This window comes from Perna viridis, chromosome 2, assembly GCF_037379345.1.
Source record: "Perna viridis isolate PV_CMFRI_1.1 ecotype Kerala chromosome 2, ASM3737934v1, whole genome shotgun sequence".
NCBI classification, from domain to species: Eukaryota; Metazoa; Mollusca; class Bivalvia; order Mytilida; family Mytilidae; genus Perna; species Perna viridis.
The window spans coordinates 34,873,166-34,900,043 of NC_142446.1; the positions used below are offsets into that span (position 1 = coordinate 34,873,166).

Genomic DNA, 26,878 nt, shown 5'->3' on the forward strand with positions numbered 1-26,878 from the left:
CAAGGTCTATTTGTATACTAAAAGACCAAGAAAATAAAATGATTTGAAACGAGAACTTTCTTATTAGTTTGTATAGAATAATTGAACATTAAATATATATTAGACTTCGAGAAGTAGAAGACATCATAATAAGCCTGATATCATATAAGATTATACTTATTTTCACATCTCTAATTTCATATTATTTTTCAATAATTATACATAGTTATACGTGTATAATCCCCTTGTAATTTACCTCGACGACCTCTAGTAAGCATACTGTAAAACTAGAATAGAAACAAAGCGTTTTGTGCGCCCAAATTTTTTTTGGTCATTTTTGTTTTAATTTGACTGTGTTTCTTACGATTGTATTCTGGTATAATGACAGCCCCATGCGAGGTGTCGCGAGTACTTCCATGTACAATACCCTTGGTCAATATAGTGACGAATGTTGGGCTACGACTTCGAATTGTACTTTGTATGTTACATTCATCCCCTTCCATCTGTGGGATATAGCTTGAATGTCACATTGTAAATGCAAAGAGCCCGAGTTCATAAACAGTCTTTACAACTGAAATTTTATAACTTCGATTTCAAGCGATTAGATTGGTTGGAATCTGAGTTAAAGAAAATATCAGTTTGAGATGATTTATGAAACCCGTCCCTGGACGTTGAAATATACAAATGTACAATGAAAATTTTTTTTAATGAACTGTAAACAAGTGTTTAAGGTTTTCCGTTTGTTTTTTATTTTAAATTTATTTTTGTTTATTTTTATTTATTTTGTTTTGTTCTGTATTGTTACAATTATTTTGACATTTGAGATGAGTATTTATTAAGGAAGTAGACCTAGGGTAAGGGACATAACTCTTAAAAATTACTGGAACATTTGTATTCAGCATTTTACATCAATCTTATGTAAGCATCTAATTAACTTGGATTCATTTTATTCTGTTTCAAACGAAAGCTTGAGAGGCTATGGTGAAATTGAGTATGATGCAAACATATCACTGATTTCATGAGTTATGTCCCTTACCCTAGATCTACATTCTTAAGTCGAAGTGATTGGACGCTAGATCTGCATGCAAAGTATACATTGATTCAGAAGTTCAATGTAGTGCACAAGGGTTATACATAGTATGATGCATAAATCGTAAAATTGTTGCGACTATTTTGCTAAGATAACGAACAAAATATATTTGTCAAAGATTTTAAGACACTATGGAATAGAAATTAATACCTTTTTCAATTTGAAACTTATTATCTTCAGCTTTTCTGTAATTTACATTGATTTCTACAATTTTGCTATCTTAACGTTTAAGCTCAGAAGAATTTTTTCAGCTGCGAGGAGTGTGTGAGAAGAAAATGTCAAATCTCAAATCATATATATATAATCCAATTTTCTTAGCTCGATTCATTTTATTGATCACATCCAAGAGAGAAGATGCAGTCTATTTGTATGAGTGAAAGACAGCTTGGTCGTCGAGTCATTAATCTAGAAAAATATTTTATATTGAAAATATTCTGAAAAGTCCATTGTGTTATTCATTTGATCTTTGATTTAACCCTTACACACTGATACTAATGTTTTCTCAGAAAAAATGCCCCTAACAAAGAATCCTCACTTTCTGTTGTTGCATCTAAACACACTATAAGAGTCTTAATCTATGCATATGGGCTAATTGTAAATAAATCAGTGAGCGTACAAAGACATTGAATATTTTATGCTTCTTTCAGGAATGACCTTTTGACTGAAACAGATCAATAATAATCATCTAGTATACAAATATTGAAGAAATTTCTATCCTTAGCACAAATCAAACAATTATTTACACAGTCATTATAAAAGAGCGGACGTTCAATTTTCTATATGATCGATTTTACTCATAATGGAATTCATCATTAATCTCTTTTCATTTTTAACCACTCGTATAATTTTGGGCATTAAGTGCGGTACATGTTTTAGCAGTATCAAGTCTTTCCGGTTTTCATTTGTATTATCTATATGTTCTTAGATACACTCCACGTGTTTTGTACAATATGCTTCTGAAGTCTGTTATTTATCTTTGTTTATCTTATCTCTTGTAGACATTCCTGAAATTCTATATAGCTACATCTATATGTGTATTTATCGAATTATTATTGAAAAACCAGCTTCTGCTGTGGTCAAAAAGCAAGTTACCTCGTTGAACTCTTGCTTATGACACTTAATGTTAATTGAACAAATATAAACAAGTACTATCTTACAAAACAGATAGTCGACACAGTAAAATTTTGTTCTTTCTACTTATAATTTTCTACATTTCATTCAGGAAATAACACATGGCACACAATTTCGATACAGTTTTTTTCGAACCCCAAGCTCCATGCAGGTCCAGGTGTCAAAAGAATAGGCAGCAGCGCTAAGCTTGTAAAAGGCGACTAAATAGTGCTCAGAACCCTAGCCGGGGGCTAGGGTGCTCTGCCCACAGAGCAACTGGGTTGTGTGCTCCAAGTGGTGGAATGGGGTACACCTGGCGTGTTCCATGCTGGGTTTGTCAGGCTATAATACGGAAAACCTGACCGCAAACCATAGTGGTGCATAGTGTTGGGAAAGATGCCACGTTCCTCGCACATTAAAGAACCCTACTGTGGTATTCTCCTGGAGTAGGAACCATAGGGCTCGGCCGCAGGAGGCTAAATTGCCCGACCCTACCCACCTCTCCCTATTTCCAGTGGCAATCAAAATTTGTCGACTCCATTTTCCTTGTGTTCCATCCCATTTTTCATTTCATCATCATTTCATGTTCATTTTATCATCCACTTCATGTTAATCGCCTGAATATAGCTGAAATATTGGTGCTCGGGCGTTAAATCCAAACAATCAATCAATCAATCATTTCCGAACCCCACAAAGTTATCAGTATTTGGCCAATCAGGAAACAGAATTGCGACCAGGTGACTTGCGTTTCCACGGAAGAGCGTTTTTTAAGGTCATCGGGTAAAAAGCGAGTACTGACTGTGTCGGGAAAAAAACCCTCACTGCATCATGACGTTGTTCTAGTACTTTCATGTTATCAGGCATAAGGTTATGAATTGTGGTACAGAAAAACATATTAATACCAAAATCAAAACAATACAGTATATACAAGTCCCTTTAAGTTGGTCGCCCTAATTATGAACGTGTTAACCAAATACCGAGCTTAAAGATCAGCCAAAAAATTTTCAGGCATTCGGGTTTTCTTATTAAGATGAATATGTCACGAAAATAGTATATTATTTTTTCAGTATTGACTTATACATGTCTTGTTGAATTTATGTAGAACAATTTATGCAATTGTTTCAACATGAAAATAATAAAATGGCTAGATATCTGTAATTTGGTCGATCACACTTAGAAAACAAGTAGTTGATTCTGATAGGAGAGGGCTAATTAATTTTGTGGAGTCAGAATATTTTTATTTTTTTGTTTTTGTTCTTTTTTTTTTATTGCGGGTCAGTATAGTTATTTTCAACCACATCGGGGCAAGATTGTTTGTCTCTTTGACACATTCACCATACCCATTCTCGCTATACCTTGACCCAGTTTAGTGACTGATCAAACAACTTCCGATGTGATAGCAATGTCGTGATGATTTCAAAAAATGACAAATGTCCCTTGATAATATTATCAAAAGTTCGTGAGCAAAGTTTTGATTTTCCATCAATATCTACAGATGGGTTTCTATTTTTTTTTTTATCACAGATTAACATTTTAAGTGCAAAAAAGTTCATTCATTTCAACTATTGCACATGAACCTTTTATCTTTTCCATGTGTTATCTTTCAGATTTCGTTACGTCAAGGTTTCTCGCTGTTGTATAAAGGGTCAAGTCAGGATAGTATGAGAAACAGGTGTTTTTTTTTAATAATACTTTCATTTACAGAAGTTGTGATTATCTGTAGATGCAGGATTTATCATTTTCCTTTGGCTAATCACTTCAATAGAAATATACATAGGCCTATATTTAATGTTAGATTTTATTCAAAGAATCATCTATGAATCTCTTCGTACACCAGTGCATGAAAAATTCGGTCCTTGTTATAGTACTAAACACTGAACATTTGCGTGATAATTTGTATTTCAAAAAGTAGAACATTATTCTCTTTAACCATTTTCTATATATCACCCTTGTTCTTAACAGTTCTTTAGGTAAGTTATCTTCATTAGAGGTCCCATTGCTGTTTCCCGTTCAAATATCAATAGCTTAATGAGCTGAAAACCTTAATTCGTCTCGACTTCAGTTACCTGTAATTAAGCGATACACGCACACCTGGGATTACCTGAACTGTCAGATTGTTTCGGATTAAATTGATTATAGATCCAAAAAATGCTGAAAATTGCAGGAAAATTTTCCATGTTCGCACTGATTTTCTTGTAAGCTCGGTAACTAATTACTTTTTCCGAATCAATTCAACTAGGTTTGTAAAATAAACTAGTTTTATAGCTAAAAGATCTTAAAATGTTGGTAAAACAAGAAGTGCTTCCGCATTTTTGTATTCGAATCAATACAGACTTCAGGAAGGAGGATACAACATAAAACTTTTATTACCTTTGTAGAGTCACATTTCAAACCTTTAAATTCAAAATCACACTTTGGCTACGTTTGTTCTAATATAAGCTGCCACTCTATCGTAAAATGTGTGATAGATGGGTTATATGGCTTTCAAACTGCATATTATACTTTTAATCAGTTTATTCAGATACATGGCATAGTATATAAACCTTGCTTTTTTATTATGCTATAAACTTCCAATCTCCTGTGTAAAAGTAGATTTGCAATTGCAAAGTGCCCAAGTAGGAATATAATCGATCTCAAAGGTAAATTGGTATAGTACACACAAAAAGCTACGTGAATGTAAATGGGCAGAACTTATGTCGTGTGAAAGGATAGCAGAGCTAACAAGCTTGAAGAGTACTTTATAGTAAATCAGGTAACGATTGTTTAGATCTGTGAAGAAGCTGGACACGATTGTTGTGACTTAATGAATTTTTTGGTTGAGAAAGAACCAACGATATCGTTAACGAGGAAGTTATTTAATAGAAAAACTCTTGTCTGAATAAAAGTTGTCCAACATCTTCACAACGGAGTTTGTTTGGTTCCATTTTCAATATAAGAATTTCTCCTTCCAAAGGCAATTAACAATGATATATCTTGTAAGGTTTTCCATATTTGCTTATACTCGGCGTCACATAAATAACATACTGTTAAAATTTGAATAAAAATATTTTCTACGAATTTATTGACACCAACCTCGTTTAAATTGTCTTAAATGACTTGCTCATTCGTTTAGCCAAACAGCTTCTCAAAAACAAGTCGCTTATTAGCTTAAATCATGCGTAACAAATCCTTACGGGAAAATCCCATACTAATATTCGCCATGTTGGTTTTTACGGGACGATTTGTTTACAAACGAAGTTCGTAAGTTCCCGTCGAACTCCGGTGACAATCGTCTGCTTGATCAACTTCTCGGTATTGTACGTTGTTCGCGTAAAATAAATCCGAGATATCCGAAATAACGCCGAAGTGCATTCTGGGTTCTTCTGTTTTTGGACAAACCATTTAAACGTAAACAACATCTCCTAGCAACCCGATCACTGTAAACATGGCCGACTTTTTACAATGTAAATATTGGCACCTAGAATTAAAATCTGACCGGAATTTAACGATTCAATGTTTAGGGAGAAGCCGTTTGGCTAAACGAATGAGCAAGTCATTTAAGACAATTTAAACGAAGGTAGGTGTCAATAAAGTCGTAGAAAATATTTTTATTCAAATTTTAACAGTATGTTATTTATGTGACGCCGAGTATAGTTATAGTCCGAGGCTAGCCATATTGGTCTGAGGTGTAGACGACATCCAATACGACTAGGCGGGGACCAATAACTCAGGTAATATAGAAAACCTTACGCAGTTGTACCTTTATTGACTAACTAGTCCAATACGTCATATAGGCCTAGGCTAATATTGGTCTTTACCAGGTCAATATGACCTACTGGACGGGTAAAAGCCGTATTGGACGACTAAATCCCGTATTGGATGGGTAAACGACGCATTGGACGGCTAAAGCCTGTATTGGCGAACTTTTGATTTTTTTTTGTTTTTGTTTTGTTTTTGGCAGTTTTTGTCATATTTACGCTAATTTTCGAACGTTAGTCAATAATGAACTCTATGAATAATTTTTTTTTTAAATTCACCATTCTGATTACGAAGGACATTTAATTAACACACAACAAAGTGCGATACATCGTAGCTTACAGTGCGCCAGTTTGCGAAATATTCAGGTTCGATATTGGTTTATATGGAACACCTAGATATGAATTACTAATAACACAAAACACCCAACATACTGCATAATTGAACTACAAACTACTAGTTGGCCATTCCTAATTTCTAAATTTTCAAGTCAAAGTTCAATTTAAAGATCTCCAGGTTGAAACTGTCTATCGAATCATTCAAACTTAAGCCACAGTCATTTAAATAAAGCATGCCCTTAGATACATGTCCTTCTCAACTAGCTGCATTTCTTAGTTGATGAGCTATATAGCTCAAATCCTACAATTTATTGCATAGACACATGTGTGTTGTGTAAAAGCACTTAATTTGTGGACACCTAATTCCAGAGACGCGTACATTAACGTAAACGTCAAAGTCTTAGAATAAAATTTCAAAAAGTATGTCTTATGCAAGAAACGCTCGCCATGCACTTTTAAGGCCCTGAAGTACCTACGACTCTATCATTATAACACATGCCCAAATAGCCAAATAGAATTATTATTACAAAAAGCAATATCACCAGATCACAGACTAATACCATTCCTTAGATCCATTGTCGAAATTCCGATGCCATCGTCTCTAAGCAAAGTTTCATTTTTGGGCTTCCGATGTCATGAGGCGATAACCGTTATTAAAGTACACGATACAGTGGGTGATAGATCAGGATGATTTCAAGGATTATGTTACCCTTTTGTTAAAAGTTTTTTTTTGTAAATATATGGATCCGCCAGGCCTTGCATGAAATATCTGAAGACAGCTCTAAAATTTGGCACTCAGCATTGCTCTTTTTCATTTCTATGGTCGAACGAGGTCTATTTATAATCTCGATGGGTTTTCACTTCTAGCTAAACATCAAATGGTTTATTATGCGTCTAAGAATATTGCATTTGTAGGCAACTTACTCAAATACATCGACATGGGTATAATATAATCAACGATTGGTTTATTTGGGTAAGTGCATAGGTTATAAACAGGTACTGCTGAGGTTAGAGGTAACCTTTTTAACTGGATCGTTGTTAATACAAACCAAATTAAATACATGTATTTAGTTCGCAGTGAAAGTTGTTTATTGGTTTTGTTCATTGGCGTAAATAGCATAAAATTAAATATGATGTATTAGAAATACATAGAAAGTGAACCTGACTACCTGCGTTTGAACCTTAATTTGGTATTCCACTGGTACTATTTTCCTGCGGCAGTGTAAGATAATTTCAGATGCTAACAGGCTTTACAAATCTAAAGGCTCTGGCGACTGCTATATCAATTCTGATCTTCGATCTAAATTGATAAAAAAAGTCGTATTGAAGGTTATCTCCCTTTCTTCCGCAAACACAACCATAACTTCTCGTGTAAGTTATACGGCGTTTCTTTTAAATCAATCACACACACTGCTTAACGCCGTATTATGTCAGCATGTCAAATCAATTTGTTCAACTTTCTCTCATCTAAATTAACAATCGAATTTATTAAACAACTTTACACAAACATTACTCTGCTAACTATTCATTTGAAACAATAATAAACAATATTTTTCTACCATGTAAAACAACCATAAAATGGATTGAGTAAAATATGCTTGCTATAAAATCGTTCCCTGGAGAGAAGAGAATAATTCTTTCCTTCAACAGAGCTTAACATTGATGGTAGAGTGGTTAAATCTCGGTGATTTAGTTGCATACATCATTAGTAATGATACAAATATGCAGTTGTATAACCATCTATAGACTTCAGAATGTAAAAATGAACAATGTATAGCGGTGTAGAGAGTAAAGGAAAAACGGGAATACACCACGGTCCATATTTTGGAAACATTTATTTTGCACTCCCTTTTCCATTATGCGTACAAATATAATTGACCGTGAATGGGCGTCCAAGTATAATAATTAAAATACCCAACTTTTCGAACAGGAAGTGTGTAGCTGGCAATCAGTTGTGTTGGTTCGAGTTCAGTGAGTGTCAGTGTTTCAAATATGCCATAGGTCAGGGTTTTATCCGAGTCCCTACATGTACATGTAACTTCAGGCTAACCATCGATCAATACAGCAGGAGAACGAAAGGAGTCGAAATATAGCACGATCCTAAAACTATCCTTTACTCCTCACTACTTCTACTACAATAACTACTACTACATGTCCTTATGCACAAAAAATTAGTGAAAATTTGATAATTTTTTTTTATGATTTTGTCGTAAACCCATATATATTTTATAAATAAATCCTTACAACATGTAGTTGATAATATAGGTGTTGCAATATGATATTTGTTTGGAAGACTATTGCATTTCAGTAAACAATATGATTTACAGGAAAAATATAGGTAACAAAAATATGAGATTAATGCATTGCATACCAGTTTCAATCCTCCAATTTACTTGTGATTCCATGTATAGAGTCTTGAAACATGATCTCATGTTCAATCAGGGACTTTATATTTACTTCCAGATTCAATTTATCTCATTTTCCATATAACATATGTAGTCGTTTACGGCTGGACATAAACCAACGACTTGATACACGGAACCGTGACCATTATTACTGTAATTATATGGAATGCTAAGCAAGTATTTATCAATGTTGAAGCCACGTGGATCGGTAATCAGGTACTATATCAATATTAGAACTACATCTGTTGCAGATACCAGGTGTTTCGCCTCGAGTAAGATACATTTCCATATCATCTTTCCAATGAAGTTCCGGTTAATATAACGCCATAATTATCGATTTTGGCGCTTTTTTATCCCGAGTCTGTCGCCTCAAATATTTGTAATATAACACATGGTGGTTGCATTGTGATATTGTGTCTGACTTTGCTGGTGAACATTTATTTAATCAAAATGTAATGAATATAGAATATTGGCAAAATATCTACAGAAAAAACACATTTCTAGTACATTCAGTAGTGTAATGTCTGTCAAGGCAGCAGATGTTCAATTTTAATGGGGATTAGGAGAGGGGCAAAGTGAAGAATGTGTTGTTTATTGCTGATTTGGGTTTTTTGTTTGTTTGTTTTTGTAATTTCTTAACTGATATTTTCTCATTCCTCTCTCTAAGACTGCCCATTTGAAAGTGTTTTACTGTAAAATATAATGTATTAAATGAAGAGCTCATTTTTTATTTCAATTTCATCCGAAGGAAAAAAAATGAATAAATAAACACCCTTAACAAGCGGGCACTCGTTTTAGACGGAAGTTAGATTGATGAATCTCTTCTCTACACATACTTCTTTTATCTGTTCTATTCTATTCTATTATTAATTGTCATGGAATTTTGTATTTGCAATACAACCATTATACAATTGTATTGTTGGCAAAATTAAGTATCTAATCAATTATTAATGTTTTTTTAGAAACCGCACGCATGCCATTTATCAAAAATATACATTTGCCGCACTTTTTGATATTCCCAAAACTGCCGTGAATAAAAATGCACTATACCAATTAAAAAGCGACAATTTCCTTTTTTCAAGTTATTGCTCTAAATGTATGAGGTTACCAAAACCAACTCTGGAATGCAAGTATTGAAATATACTTGCGTGTTTTGAAATAGACATCTAAGTAATTATACCTACAGGAAATGCAGAGTGCTTGTATGTTTCATGTTTCATGTCTAGATTTCTCTCAATATCAAAATCGAATTGCATGACAAGAAAACATCTGAAAAAATACCGGAACTTAACGCCTACTTTATAAGATCTGTAGAAAATCAACTGTAAATTTTATGGAATGAGTGTTCAGTGGAAATATGAACGGCAAAGGTACACAAACAGTTTTTACACCAGGTTGATTATATTGTCAGCTGCGCCTAAACTTGTTTTTTTTACACTCATCGAAGATAATACACAAATGTAGTCCTGATAACCATAAAAACTGTCAAAAACAAAGGCCTTTTGTGGGGTTTAAAGTGGGAGTTATTTGGATATATATTATAACTCTTTCCATTTTATAAAAATAAGATTCTTACAGACTTTGGTCGCTTTGCATCAGTTAGTCTTTGATGCATTTTGTTTTCTGACCCTGAAGTACAATCTAATTATTCCATCATTGATCGTATATTTAATTGGCTGTTCCACATATGCTTCGTGTGTTTAACAAATTCCCATACCTTTTATCATCAAACTTAATCATAGGAATGTATCACAGGAGAGAGAATATCAATTAGCATTCAATACTGAAACATCTAGCATGTCTAGTACAGAAATGTTCGAACCTAAATTGCCTTTGCAGTTTGAAGCTTTAGGAATATGGGTGTAGTTGAGTAAGTAAAGTCCGACTTCAAACATACCATCAAAGTATTGGAAACACTACATCCAATATCAAGTTCACAATGTGTGCTCCTTCGTAACATGTTACATGTATGTGTATTCTTATATAGCTGATGTATACACCGATAGGGTTTCCAAATGATTCTCAGCGCACCTGTTTTTTTATTGCCGATAGTCGCGTGTAAGCCATGGAAGATAAACGTTTCTCTGTACTTTTACTAAATCTTATTTTACGAAAAAAAGCAAAACAGAAAAGAAAGCTTACGAACCTGTTTTAGAAGAGAACCCATTAACCGTTTCCAGTAGGACAATTACATTCGACTTCAAAGGGTTGTTTTACTCGTTAGAAATGACGTGGAACAATAATTTGACATCAGTATGGGAAACAGCAGCAATATGAAAGCTTCTATAAATTCCTCTAATTGGGTTTAGAAAATGTTTTATAATGAGAATGAAGCAAATAACTCGTAAATTTATTTTTTTTCACTTCCTCAGTCTTGCAGAACATGCACACTAAAACGATCGTAATGGCTTGCTTTCTATTTCGAATAGCTTTAGATTGGAATTAGTACAAATACAGCAAGTTTGTACAAGCTGTAGTACTCGAGAGAAAGTCACTTCCATGTACATAGTACTAGTCTTTATTGTACCTTTTTCAGTCGCTAATATTGTTAGCTACTTCTTGCATTCGTAATTTCAGTACTTTACATTTGCATATGATTTGCATAATTATATATATTACTAAACCACCTTACGCTTCTGATCGGTGCCGTAAAACCATCATTTCTAGATTCATACGAGATCAAAATGTACCTCTTAAATAGCATACACATGTGTTCTACGTGTGTTGTTTGATTGTATGAGAACGGGAACCAGGATTCTATAGAAAGTCATCCGATTCTAGAGCATATCACATTCGTGCCATTTCGAATGTTGAAAGCAAGCCAAAATTAGTGAAATATTTGGTGATTAGCGACTTTGAAGACACCCGTCTTTAATTTATACAAGAACTCGTATTCTACTAACGCTGCAGTCAAATGTGCAATTTTTCGTTCAAAAACAAACGTTCTTTGTGCAACCTTTTCCAGATACACATGTACATGCAAGTATCATATTAGAAAACATCATTCTTTTAGACGGTCGTTTTTTATCATTTTCTGGCCAGACATGTTAGAACAATGCTAAACCTAAATGATAAATGTTTCACAAATACCTGCAGCCAAACTTGTTTACTTTTCATCTTCAGTGCGGTTAACACGTGTCCAGAAATTAGGCCAATTATAGACTGGCAAAACACTCAGGAAGTTCAGTTTTTAAGTTTTGATAAACAAGTTTTTATTTTCATTTAATCGCCATTTCAATCAAATACTTGTGTACGTGCAAGTGTATACTTGCATTACGGAGAGATTTTAACGTGTTAAGCATATAACTGTATTGAGTAGAACCGTCGAATCAGATATTTCTACAATATTGAGCGATGTGGCACCAGGGCATGACAGAAAAAGAGCTTTCAGGAATTACTGCCATAAGAAGTCCATTACAACTGAATAATGGATTTCTGAGGCCATATATTCTGAACTGACTGAAAATAAAAATAAAGCAGTTCGGGGGAGTGTGGAGTACAGGTTAATATGATAAAAACAAGTGTGGGAGGAAAACTCTTATTCATTCATGGTCATACATAATTAGATCACTGCAGGGATATGCCAAAATACACATGTAAATAGTTAATTTGCTTAGTCTACTATGGATATTCTGTACTATGCGTTCAGGTCATGCTGTGCGTCGACGATGTACTCGATAGCCATACATTTCACTGGGATTTTATATCATTCACCTCCATCTGGATAATGAATATGTTTCCTTGACTCTGAGAAATTAATCCACTGGTCATGAAACGGATACTTAAACGGATACATATTAGCATGAAACGTAAAAACCTAAGGAAATGTCATATTTCTAAAAATGAAATGACATTCTAATTCAATAAATTTGTTTTCAAGCCAATAGTGAAAAGAGGCGCGTGATAAGATTATGAGTGCACCCATTTAAAACCAATAACCACACAACAAGCACTTGACACTTACCAAACAATGCGTACAGTTCCAGACAGAATAAGGCTTTGAACAGTCCACACGACTGAGCATATTGGCAAACTGATTGTACATTGCTTCAGCTAAAGAATCACGACATTCTACACTCCGTAAATACTTCGTACAATTTATTCCTTCAATTTGAGTCAATCTATCACGTTCAGGTATCACTTTGTATAAATTGTAATGACTACAAAAATTCAAGAATTTACTTTTTCTTAATCCTCCCGTTCTTGCCATCATCTTTGTCTCCAACTGGCAAATTTCTTCACTGAAATTATGTCGCATTTCAAGGCACTGATTTCTTACAAAAGAAAAACTGGTACTTGTACAAGAATTAAAGGGTAGCTCCATCCATTGATTTGTACAACTGAATTCTATACAAAAACACTCTTTTATTATAAAAACCAGGAAGTAAATAGCAAAAAGGAGAACCTGTTTACACAATCTCGGCTTTTCGAATGACAATACCACATGACCAAGGAAAGTTACCATAGTTCAGAAAAGGGGTATGACGAAAAGCGTTGGTAAAACATTAACCTAACGTTCTTAGGATATTCACGCTATCCTAAAGGAAAATTAGAACTTTTACAGAAAAATGTAACCCGGTTTGTCAAGGACCACCACAGAATATTAAGGCATTTCTTTACCTCTTGGTCGCCTGTTGATTTCGCTAATACACACACTTTAGATAAATCAGATGAGCGCAAGAAATTCCTGAAATCCGCAAACGACATCACTTGAACGGTTAATTACATCCGTTTTCACTTATCCGTTAATTATCCACATAATTAAAGAAATTAATCCATTCCAATCATTATCTTATAAGAATTCTATATACTGTTAAAATTCTTTACTACACCGCCATCTTCCCAATATTCTATATAACTCTCACATCAATTGCGCATGCTCATCGGGAGCAACACGTTGATCTGCGATTCAGAAAATTTGTCAGCTGCAGTTCACAGCGTATAGTGAATCCTTCGCCGTCATAATGTAAATAGTGGCATCAATAGATATCAAGTCATAGATCTTTAGAATATCAACAACATTGTTGTGTATCCGTTTAATGTAAATTTTCCACTGAAATTGGAGGTATACAACTGTGTAAAAGCAATGTAAATCAAGAAAGTAAAAACAAATGAAATTACGAAATGTCTCTCCCCCTCCAACAATCGATCGATACGTTTCTCCTGCTAGCTTTTGGCACTACAACAGTATATTGGCCGTGTATTAAGAATTATTATTGATTTTTCTGATAGTTCTCTGACCTGTTGGAAAGTGTCATAGGGCGCCGAGTGACCTTCAATAGAAATCAAACTGCGGACAATCTCTTAACAACTGTCACTGCAAATTAACATCTGGCCAGCCCTGCCAGACAATTCCTATTGTAATACATTTTATTAACAACACCAGCGAAATATGAAGATTTTTTTCTCTGATATTGGACTTTGAATAAATAAAACTACCGTTAAATGAAGTGTTCACAATCTGATTATTTATATGGTGTAGCATAATTTATTAGGTTAGGGATAATAAACTTAATTACAGGAATAAATATATAATAATTGAACGGGTTAATGTCACTAAATTAATCCCACAAAGGCAGTTCGTCAGAGTAGCTAATATCGAGTATTCGTTATTCCAGAAAATAATAATATAACTCGACTTTATAGCCTGTTTTACAGATTAAAAACGGTGAGCTAATTGGGTATGAACAACTATTAAGGGACAGTTTTCGCACCTTTTAACGCCTTCTTGTTTTATCTAAGCTATTAGGTATAAGTGACATGCGAGTATTGCATTATTGTATGTAACATTGCTCTTTAAGTAGAAGTATTAATAAAACTCTGGCGTGTTGTTGTTATCGATTGCCTCACATATGAAGTTTCAACTCATAGAACACAAACTAGAGATACTTTATGCATGCATTCTGGCTTACCTTTCACTGACTTCTTTTTGAAAGATTTCCAAATACTATCAATGTTAGAAAAGGACATGAGGTTATTCCCCGGGTTTTCCGTAGATAATTTAATTTCAGATGTAACACGCTTTCTGATAGGTAAAAAAAACAATTTCGATTACCTCATAGACCAAATTTAAATTTGGTCTAAGAGGTGATTGACATTTTTTTCCCGACGCAATCGCTTTAGTCTCGCTTTTTACCCTTTGACCTTAAAAACGCTCTTCAATGGAAACGCAATTCACCTGGTTGCAATTCTGTTTCCCGATTGGCCAAATACAGAGTGGCGTTCGTAAAAACTGCAACGAAAATTGAAATTACGTACCATGTGTTATTTCCAGAATGAAAATTTTAATGTAGAAAATTATAAGTAAAGAACAAATTTTACTGCGTCGGCTATCTTTTTTTCAAAGATACTACTTGTTTGTAATGTGACTGTGACGTCACACCCATTTTGCTAATTTACTTCTTAAATTTGGAATACTAAAATTGAATTATAAGGAATGACTGTTATATTTTTCGGTCTATTTGAAATAACCACAGTGCCTGTGGTGAACACTTGAAAAATAACAAGTTATTTAGTGTGCACAACGTGATTGAGGTTGTTTCCTCATAGATTGAAAAAAATATACATATAACAGTCATGATTAAATGTATCCGGCCAACATTCAATGCAGAAAAAAAGAAGAATATATTGTTAAATCAGAATTTTCTGTCGTAACGTTTCTTTTCTTCTTAGAGCGCGTGTTATGTTGTATAGAAACTCAAGCGTCATAACCAAACTTCCCCCGGGTAAAAAGGAGCGGGTGCATATTTTCAAGTCTTCATTGCATGTTGAGGCCTCTTTTGCAGCGCAGCACTACGAAGCAATGTTCAAATACAGATCCTGAGAGGGCATTCTGTTTCTGGATAACAAACCGAAATTAAGTGTAACAAATAACAGATAGTGTGATATCGTGAAAAAAGATCTGTTGGCGTATACAATTCGAGGTTTTCAACTTACAAAAAGACACATTTCTTTCCCATTGTACATTTTCAAACAATAATTAATAAACCATTGTTTCATTTGCTAAGCAACCTCGAACGTTGACGTGTTAAGATTTAGACTTTTTTTTCCACGTCTTTTTTTTCTATATATTTTGTTGTTTCTTTCGCCATACATGTTCGTTGCTTCGTTTTGATTTGTTCCACGTTTTTCAAGTTTAAATATAACACTCATGACAGTTTTCCTCGATTTCTTTCTTAAATGAGAATATGTGAACATTAGAAGAATAATTGTTGCGGAAAACATATCACGAAAACCAGGAGTCCGGTAAAGTATCGCTTCAAACATAGGAATTTTTTTTAATAAACGATATACACAAACTGTACATTGTATTTTCATATATAGTTGCATGTATCAAAGGGCAACTGTTTCCATATTTGTATACATGTGTATCAGTGCCGTTATTTAGCGCTAATTTATAAGTTCGATAACTGGATTAACAATGCACGGATCACATAGCACCTTAAACACCATGCTGGGTAAAATATAATTGTTCCTGCAACGCCTCGTGTCATTTTGTATTGCGACATCACTATTTACATATATAGGATGATTATATTTTCTGTATGACACACATTTCATATAAGCTCATATTCATAATTAGTCAATGTAAAGTTATAAGGTTCGTGACATGTAATATCACACATAAAAGTTATGAAAATTTACGTTGCATTTATAATAAAAGTCGACGTTAAAGGGTTCCCTTTTTAATTTTTGATAGACTTTGTTTAATGTATAAATATAATATTCCATTCTGTATTTGATAGTTCTGTTATTGACTCTTTGTCGTGTTGTTTATGTTTTCCGAATACATTTTTCTCCTTCGAATTTCGTTTTTCGGATATCACTCTAACTGACGTCATTCTTGGTTCTAAAGATTGTCTATCATTTTTTAAAAGTCTTGCTATTTTTATCTACTATACTCATTTTAATATTTATTTCATATGCATATTAGGAAAACGAATAAGGTATTCAAAACAGAAAATGCTACAGACTAAACAGAAGGCTCATTAGATTTATCATTCACTGAAGATATTCTTAAGATTAAGGTCGAATTTTAGTTAACATACAAACATAAGCTCTGTAAACCTTTTAACTGACATAAATAATAACTATACAACAACACATATTATACACATAAAACATAAGATACAAGACACACTACATGTGCATTGCTTCCTAAATTGATACCCCCGCACCCTATTTGATGGCATGCACTTTTGACAACCATGATGATTTGGATCAAAATCTAAAAACGAATGTGCAACATGGGAATATGTGGAAAGATTCTGAAGAAGTTTAATTTAATTCTGTTCAGTAATATAGGAGTAGTAACGCCCCGTGGCCCCATATTCATAAATGACCAATCCATGTTTTGCTATGTGAAACCCCGAACTTGATTTGGATCAAAATATAAAATAGGGGTGAAAGATAAAATCATAGTTTGATGCATGTCAAGGTTTTGCATGTAGATCTATCCAGATGTACTGAAAAGTAATCATATTCAAAAATGTTCGAATACAACCTTTGAAAATGTCGTCATACGTAATAGATAGCACGGGCATGTGTTTATAAATATGCACGTATGGGCAAAATACAGAACGGTGGATACATGTACACCTTAAGTATCTCCACCAGGAAAGTTTTTTCCTTGTAAGTAAAAACATAATGCCAAAACGGGACATGACACACTCGGGGCACTGGTCTTAAATCCTTCAGGGATATGTATCATAAAAACATCTGTCTCTTCATGCTTTTGTTAACACACACTCGCATTTCCTTTCACACAAAACACGAACGATATGGTAAGGGAAGTAATTCCAAAGTTGAACTGTCGCTTGTTTATATAGTTGGTAATTTGTTGTTTGTTGCATAGAGAATGTAAGACATGAAATGTGTTTGATTAGATGGAGAGAGACACAATCTGGAGTTAAAACACTTCTTAACTGTTGTAGGATTGTACCATTACAGATAAAATGTACTTGTTAATATGCTAAGCCGATGATGTAACATTATACCACCACGCATATTTGCTTCTACAAATTGAATCAGATCTTGTTTAATTCGTTATTTTAACCGAACTTTCTATAGAAATAATAATAATAAGTAATTGAACAATAGCATATTCAAAAGGTAAAGGGAACTAAATACAAACAAACTAAAATGCATAAAAATTCAGAAAATGTGGCCAAAATTTTCGATCTTACGACATTCGACGGGCAAAAATTTCTAAAGGTGAAGTGCCCTTCAAAATAGATCTTGATCACGGTGAAAATGCGTTAAGTTCGAAATTGCAAGTATTAATTATGAAAAAAACCAAACTGAAAACCGTGCTATGACAACTGAAAAATGCGGGTTTTGACAATAATCCGAAGGGATGGACAGTCCCAAGAAAACTGCATGATGATCTGTTTTTTGACTCAACATGTTTCTAAAAGGACCGTTTTCATAATTAACATTGACACAGTGATTGGCAAACAAAAAATCACCGACTAGACAATCCTTTCCATTGGTGACGCATTGAAGACCATGGCTGGTCCGACGACTTCGTCAGTTAGACTTGTCGAATAGCGTGATCGCATACATTGTCGTGTGCCATTTTAACTGATAGGAAGACGTCTAGCGGCACCCTCGAAAGATGTGTATTCACTTACAGACTCTTTCCTTTTCTATAGACAGTAATGGAAAGCAAACCGTTGAATACTGACGATATTAATTCGATAGTCTTTGAGAACTGTGAATTTAAATTAAAGTTGCGATTCAGAATATTCTGGGTTGTAACGTTAATTGTATTAGGATCGTTTGTCAAAACCAAAGAGACACGGACACTGATATTTCTCACTCTCTTTTTCATAGACTCAGAACTATTATTCTGGAAAACTAAGGCGGTTGTTCGATCCACAACTTTGCTAGGATAGCCTTTCTTGACAAAGAATGATTTCATTATGTCACATTGAGCCAAAAAATCTATGTCGTCGTCGCTGCAAATACGGTGAATTCTCAGAAATTATTACCTTAGAAAGGCATCTTTTGCATATCTGAAGATGACAGGTCTGATAGTTAAAGTAACAATGGGCATCCGTTGGTTTGTAAAAAAAACTAATGCAAAAATTTTACTATCTTGGATGTTACAATTAATTTAAAGGAACAAAAGGCACTCCGATGTGATGTTGGAAGTATATTTGATAGCTAGATGGTGAGAGAAAACAATTGAAACTTGATAAAAAGACATCAAATTATGCTTTTCATCGGAGGACAGCTATGCATCTTTTGTAAAGATCTGTTACAGGAACTACGCACTCAGATTTCTAAAAAAATACACAAGCAAGTTTACGTCTTGAAACCAGCAAAATTATTACAGTTTCATTGTTTTTTTTTAAATGACAAATACTAAACAGTTATAGGGAAGGTGTTTAGGTTTTATTCTCATTTACAACTCATCCAACCCATCCCCATGAAAATCTGCACGGAGTGTAGATAAGACACCATTTGATAATCAGTTCCCACAGATAAAAACTATACACGTACCTCTCAACCGCACCATTACAACCGAGCGGATTACCCCGAAAGGTGTCCGTGTCTTATTTGCACTAAAGGTAAGAATAACTGGTGACAATGTTTTTTTAATGTGGGGTTTATGAAATCGTAGATATTTAAATATTTTTTCTCTTCAAACACGGACACAATTGTAAAGGCAGAGTTGTCTTTCTTTGTAAGTCAAACTATACTCTTTTCTCGGTCTCCTCTGTGTGTATGATATTTTTGATACCGGATGTGTTAAATTCTCATAAAAACGCGTCCTGCCCTGTGGTTTATTTGGGCCAAGTACTTCATTGAAAGACACGTCAGCAATTTCTTCAATAGAACCATAACACAATACAACTATCTTATACTACATATATATATGTTACAATGTTACAATGAAACCATTGTTTTGATGATCATAACAAAACCGTAACACTGAATCTATAGACTTTCAAATTTGCTTTTTGAAGAAACTACATGTATCTAAACCATTCATTTACAAACGTACGTATAGACAGTTTCAGAAGAAGGATTTAGTCATATTCGACTTCGTATCTTTCAATGAGTCAATATAAATCCATTCCATAGCCCTAAAGGGAGATAATAATGTACAGTCATCTTGACCCGAATCGATTTCCTTGGAAACTGGTTGCTTGTACCTAGTTGCTGTCACGGTCAACCCTGTTGTATTGTAGTCAAGCTCAAGTTTTGCAAACAACCACGACATAGTCGTTGTGACTTGCTTGTCTTCGTTAAATTTGATATATTTTCCTCCAGATTTGTATCTTGCTCTCGCCTTCGCTGATGCTTTTGAGTATGCTAATGTGAAAGCCTCCTGTTTAAATAAATGACTGTTAAAATATATGGGAGTAATTTATGGACTTATTGCATATACTTGTACATTTGTATTCAGAACGTTTTTAGAAACATATAATCTATCGTTTGAAACACAGGGACTTGCTCCCTTTATCAAATATGCAGCCGGAATAGAGTTTATGTACTGGTTGGGCTGCTTACATTGTATTTGATATTAGGAGCAGCCCCTGTATTTGAAGTGAATATACAAAGAACACTCCTTAGTTACATATGCATACGTGTTTTATATGTACACGAAAGAATAATCAAGGAAACCAAGATTCTAGCGGAAATCAAAAGAATGTAATCCAGGGACAAAGATCAGTCGCGGAAAACAAAGAACCTAAAATTACCAAAATAATACATACAAAGTAACAAAAGTAAATGAGGAATTCGATTCCACTAAAAACTGGGAACATGGACCAAGTGCACCGGTAGTGTAAGCGTCCTCTGCTTTTCTAGAAACATCCGCCGAATTGCTCATAACAATTCAAGTCCAGAGTAGACGAAGGAGGAAAAGAATACTATGACATGTTGAACAAATCAGTTTTCGTTGTGATATAAAACCTCCTTACGTAGATGCTGAAGGGATGTTGCCACAGATGAAGGAAAGTTAACAATACGAAATGAAAAGTCGTCGCGTTTGTCGTAAAGTTTGGACAATAGTTTTCCTTTACCATCGATCTCTAAGTGTAGGTCAAGATATTAGGCTGACTTCACAGTGTCTGTAGTATCCTTTATCTAAAGTTCTTTGGTGGTAGATACGATGTATCAAATCCCCGAAACTATGATTGTTCAAAGATAATACGTCATCTATATAAGGATCTAGCTAAACGATTTTCCTCCTTTTTGATCAGATTAGCTATTAAGTCAGCCTCATAAGAGTGAAGGAATAGGTCAGCAAGTAGAGGAGCACAATTTGTTCCCATTGGAATGCCGACCGTGTGTTGAAAAACGCGTCCACCACACTGGACAAATAAGTTGTCGATCAACAATTCCAGCATTTTGACAACATCTTCTTCGGTATATTAGGAAGATGGTTTGGAATTATCTTTTTATAAACTATGAGGAATCCTTACTACATACTTGTATCTAAATATACCGTCTTTTTTGGAGTAACAACGATGTATAATGTTTTTTGAGTCGGGATTTTAACTAAGTAATTGCCTAATCTGATGCTCTGTAACATTTATCACTAAGTCTTTGAAAAAAATGTCAAACATCTATAAATCTATATATCTAGTTACAGCTCTAGCCAAGGACTAAAAAACGTTGTAAATTTTTATCTGCGAAAACATAACCGACAATATAAATGGTTACCATAGAAACATTGCAAAAAATATGCTGAATATTGCGAAAAAGTTAATAATCGGGATAAAAAAAGTCGAACTTCTGGCAAAATATCTATTTTTTTTATTTTATGCCCTAAATCAGTTACAATGTCTCCCTTAGAAAACCCCTTCTTCATATGGGCAAAACCTGTTAGATTTTTAGCTATTTCACATTGTAATCCATTTATCTAATTTAGCATGAAAAAAATGTTTTACTTTCACTTTCACAATGAATTCAAATTGTCATTGAAAAAAACCTCTTCAACAATGGAAATATACGAAACATTGCAAAATACTTTCAGAAGTCTTCGTTTTTTAGAAAACGTTTTATCTACCATAGAATCTTCAATTTTAATCACTATAGCAACCACCAGTTTCCATTAATGTCATTTTTTTCATTCCTTGACAAATGTGCGAAACTAAAGTAAACTGTGGAGTGCTGGCATAGTTCTTATCTTAGATACTACATATATAGACCGTCGCTGACGTTCCATCCATATTATACAACAGTTTGTTGTCATGCATCCGAAGACGAGGATTATAGATACACGTATCATACGGCTATTATACATTTTTCTGTAATATGAAGCTTGTCGTTCGTCTTATGCTATTTTTTTCAGTTTTTTCAAGCAACTTGATTACCATTTATACGTAGCTGCCGTCTTTACAACAATTTTACCTCGTTGATCTCCTTGCAAGTAGCTGGAACTCCAAAAGGTCGGGCGGGTAACAGTTTCTCAATGGCTTCCTGACTCCTCATCGTGGCCTTCAGTTGGAGAGGACTAATTGGATCTGTGGTGACATCTACAGGGTTAGGCTCTAACCACAGTGTGGTAAAACTGATAATTTGTGTCATGTTATCTGCAGTTGGTAGTTCCGCAGGTTTAGGTATCGAAGGAAGAAATTCTGACTCGTCTTCATAATTAACAAACTGAAATAATTGTTGAAGAAAGTTAACTATATAACAGAATAGAATTAATTGCAGTCATGCACCTCAAGTACATGCACAATGACGAGATTTCAGGAGGACATTTTGCGAGCCAACTAAACATCAATTATTATAATGCACCAGTCGCAACAGGTACATAAGTCATTCATTTTTTATTGGTCAAAATGAGAGCATTCAAAATACAATGTACGTACACCCGTATAATAACACAATAATTTCGTTTTTGAGCTACAAGCTTGCCTTGTAAAACAGTCTTTAGTTTTGGCATATCGAGTGCACCTTAGCAATTAAATCAAATACTTCTAAGAATGTATAAAGTTCAATTTAGGAGAACTACATTATAATGATTAGCATGGCATTGCATTAGTACAAATACAATGTTCCCCTATCAAATCCCTAAGTCTACAAACTGCAGGTATTGTGTCAATCTCATGCGCTGAGAGTATATTCTCTATTTCAAAGCTTTAAACCTCATAGCAGAACATAAAAACAAGCGAAGTGATGCGTAGTAAACCAGGAAGTTATTAGGTCTGCGGAAGAAGTTGTCAACGATATTGTATTTGCCGCGATATCCACACCTGTGCTGCTGTCTTATTTTTCAAGTTGATTTTCAGTTGCTGTGCGGTGTTGGTCCAATGTGAAATCCATTCGTCATTTTGATCCAGAGCTTTTATTTCATGCAAAGGCTGTATAAAAAAAAGATATAATGTTCTTATATAAATACACCATGCATGGGCAGTTGTATGAATATAAAATACGCATTTCATATAACATCGCATGAGTAGAACATTGGCTTTAGACTTAATTATCTATGTGGCCATCTTAAAAATCTTTAAACTCATTTTTTATTGATTATGAATTGATCTATGATTAAGCAGATTCTGATATGATTTATCTTTCAAGATGAGTAGACGGAGAGTGTACCTTATAAACCTCTGGTATAAAGTGGTTAACGATATTGTCAAGTGAATAAAAACCCTTGCCTGCTTATTAATGTAAAAGTTGTTTTTTTTTTTTTTTTTTAATATAACGAATTTATGTTAAGAATCCAACAAAAAAGAAACAAAATATACAAAATAAACACCCGTCCCAATTATATTCATTTATATGTACCTTCATCAATGAAGATGTACTGGAATAAGCATCATCTAAAAGAGAGATTGCTTTTTTAATATCAGTCTTCTTCGTATCATTCCTAGTGTAAACCATGAAAGCATTGGTATAATTGGCAATAGTATCGTAGGCACGATCCTGCGACACCTCTGGATTAAGATCATGATCTGTCACAGCTTTAGGAAGAGCTCCAGATGCAAACTGTCCGTGGTTGACTCCTTCCATTACCACAACTGGTTTGGTGTATTTCTGGTAAGGTTTGACAGCAACATCCATCTGAAGTTCACTTGGTAAACAAGAGCAGTTACAGTGTTATTATACAGTATAATTTTGAACATGCTGTGATATTTACTTGTGGTGATGGGGATGTTCTTCACATTTATTATGAACGATTTACCTAGCCTAAGACCTTTTCATTAAAAACTGGGCCGTAAGAATAGAGAGATTTTCAACCTGGTGATATTAAATCAAAAACTTTAGTATCAATTACATGTAGTTACAATGTTGATGACATGGGGACAAATACATGTAGTTACAATGTTGATGACATGGGAACCAATACATGTAGTTACAATGTTGATGACATGGGGACCAATCCATACATTTAAGACAGTCGTTTCTTGGGTACAGTCACAATATATTGTAAAACTTACACGAACGTATCGAGAATCCGTGTTGTCCTCGTTAACCCATCAAGGTCACCACTGATAGTCAATGCTGGGAACGGATAATCATTGAGTGTGTGCCCCTTAGTGATGTATGCAGAAAATAATAAAACCCCTTCTAGGGGCTCTGATGATTTTTGACCAAACTGGGCTGTTACAGCTCCTGCGAGTCGTGAAGTTGAGTGTTGAATAAGTCGTAGATGTAATAATGTTTGAAATGAAGGTATTTACTATTATATAGGTCATTATAATATATCATATGTAACTTTCACTTAAACTTAATTACAATTTACATATTTCTTACAAAATATTATATTAAGCAGAACAATAATACATATGTACCTTTGTCGTGGTAAATAATTTCGTACTCAAAAGTGATACATAGTCACATGCAGCCACACGTACCAACGTTTAGAATAGATCTCAATGGATCTTTTTGTGCATTACAAGAACAGCTTGAAAATGTAATTTTTAAACACCTACTACAGTCAAATCAACAAAGGTTCCTATAATATAGTCATACTTACCTCCAAGGCTATGTCCGGCAAGAAATACATTCTTCCCATTGTAACCCTGAGATTTCAATTCTTTCTGTGCTTTGGTGAATGCAGATGGAAGTTGAAGTGGGTTAGCAAATTTGTCAACGAACCCACCCAATAATGCAATCCATAACTTGAATTCGCTTCGTTTTTGTATTACCTTTGCTGAAAAATGCGACACATTTATATTCTATAATACAATTATTTTTGTGTTTGTACATTATAGTCCACATGATTGGAAAGTATCAGGGGCGGATCCGGGAATTGAATTGGGGAGGGGGGGGGGCGTTAATTGAATTAAATGCAGTGCAAAGCAAGGCAAAAAAATATTATGGGGTGAAACTTGTGGTGAAAATTTTATTTCTTACTGATTTAGGAGGAGGGGCGTACGTCCGGTACACCAGTCCTTGGATACGCGCCTGAGTATGGTCTAAATGTTATGAATAATGATATAAATCAGATATCGTTTTTCGATGGTATTTCGATAACCAACCGACACATGTACTTGTCAATATAGAGAATGGTAGTTACATGTAATTCAAACTTATCGATGCCGTATTGGAATTATTAGTGGCTGGAGGTACATATGCAGATGTAATAGTTGTTATCAGCGGGCCTACATTCATGCAGCAGTACACAAAAGTTATTAAATATTATGATTTCTAGACAAAACGCTCTAAAATAAATTCTATAACACCTGTAATATCCGAATAACACAACATTCTCCTTAAATATGTACGAACTTACCAAGTGGCTCGTAAGCGATTCCCTCAATGCTTGCTCCTGGAACTATAATCAGGGCTGCATCTGGGCCGTCAGAGGTTTCTGGTTTTAGAATATCTATATGGATTCCGAAAGACAGAGAAAACATAAATAAAAACACAGTTGAACCAGGGACTACCATCTTTATTTGTACTTTGATAACCACATTTGTTTTAGCCTTATCTGACATAAAGGCAGAGCCTGGTGACATTTACTTAAACTTGATGTAGAGAACATTCCTATTTTGACGTTAACATTGAAAAGATGATATGTTGATATTGGAACGTTGAATCTTAAGTGTTACGATTATTATGTACATTTGAATGATAGGCATAAAACGTGATTATTATGCACATTTGAATGATAGGTATCAAACGTGATCATTATGTACAAAAATTCATGCGAAACGACTTTATAAATACATAAAGCCTCTTGAAGCTACACGTAGAAGTGAAAACAAGTGACTATTTTTGCAACATATCCACTGAAACGAAAAAATAAATCATATTCAGCACTTTTTCAAACCTTGAATACCCATGAAAATATTTCTTCACTTGAAATATATTTAAAAGACATATAAGAAAATCGGATTGCTTCCTGTAAGTTAAGTCCATTGTTAAAAGGGTGTCTAGGCTACTGTTGTCCGATTTAGCAAATGCATGCCTCGTTTTTTTCCATTGCTGTTAGTTTTGTATGAAGTAATTGTTCAGTTGTTGTGTTTATATTCAAGGTGTTGTGTCTAATTGTATTGAAGGAAAAATAACACGTAAGTTGGACAACATTGCATCCCCGTTCGTTCTTTTAGCAAATAAAAATCGTTTTTACTAACAAATTCTTAGTTGTGTATGTCTTTTTTCCATGTCTGGTCTTTGTCCCTGGATTGCATTCTTTTGGTTACCGCTATAACCTTGGTTCCCTTGATTACTCTTTTAAACTATAAGCATCCTCAACTACACATGTACATCACTGAATTTTGAAAGGACCTTAATTCTACATCTTGACTTCAGAGTTTAGTTCGAATTCACTAAGTTCAAATTTGATTTTCGTTTGATAATTTAAATTAGGCTGATTTCACTGGAAGTATATTAAAGGTACTTAATAAGAATATCGTCCATTTTTAACCAAGCATCACCTTAATTCGATACGATTAAAATCTTAATTTAAATCACTGCCGAATTTTATCACCTACCGTTACAATAAATGTATATTTGTCAAAGTAAAAATTAAATCTAAATATTGATTCAGTTTGTTCACCTTAGATTGTACATACCTTGAATATAGGGCTTTGTTTGTATGACGTTGGAATAGAATGCAAATCTAAATCCAAAAGAAAAATTTTGGCACGGGTACAGATCTACAACGCTTATCCATGTACATGACATTTAATTATATACTTATTATATCCGATGTCTGTATCTACTAAATCATATCTTATAGAATTGGAGACATTACAGCCGATAACACTGTTTTGTGTTTGTATGTGTGTGTTTTTGCGATTTTATTT

The 26,878-nt window shown here is 34.2% G+C and overlaps 2 protein-coding genes and 1 long non-coding RNA gene across 5 annotated transcripts in view; 1 reads left to right on the top strand and 2 right to left on the bottom strand.

Moving 5' to 3' along the window:
* LOC148624803 (uncharacterized) overlaps positions 1 to 13,766 on the bottom strand; it is a 66,930-nt gene extending 53,164 nt beyond the window's left edge. The window contains exon 1 of one of the 2 annotated variants that reach the window (XM_088567711.1): positions 12,622 to 13,766. In XM_088567711.1, coding sequence (XP_088423837.1) covers positions 12,622 to 13,122 — 501 coding nt within the window. In that variant the 5' untranslated portion in view covers positions 13,123 to 13,766. The remainder of the gene's footprint in view (positions 1 to 12,621) is intronic. The other variant, XM_088567712.1, reaches the window with a different exon arrangement.
* A 5,373-nt stretch (positions 13,767 to 19,139) lies between these two features.
* Positions 19,140 to 23,615, top strand: LOC148624804 (uncharacterized). The gene is made up of 3 exons (XR_015919782.1): positions 19,140 to 19,231; positions 21,967 to 22,427; positions 23,495 to 23,615. It is a non-coding gene; the product is annotated as an uncharacterized LOC148624804 (long non-coding RNA).
* Positions 19,519 to 26,756, bottom strand: LOC148624805 (uncharacterized). Of its 2 annotated transcripts, XM_088567715.1 has the most exons (8): positions 26,645 to 26,756; positions 25,360 to 25,452; positions 24,601 to 24,777; positions 24,062 to 24,236; positions 23,409 to 23,694; positions 22,874 to 22,981; positions 22,026 to 22,277; positions 19,519 to 19,995 (listed from the first exon to the last, which is right to left on the bottom strand). In XM_088567715.1, the coding sequence occupies exons 1-8, from the start codon at positions 26,754 to 26,756 to the stop codon at positions 19,681 to 19,683; spliced, it is 1,518 nt and encodes a 505-aa protein (XP_088423841.1). In that variant the 3' UTR covers positions 19,519 to 19,680. The 2 variants fall into 2 exon arrangements, with proteins under 2 accessions (XP_088423841.1, XP_088423840.1); XM_088567714.1 differs by lacking the exon at positions 26,645 to 26,756 and having other exon boundaries at positions 25,360 to 25,516.
* Positions 26,757 to 26,878: the final 122 nt, after the last annotated feature.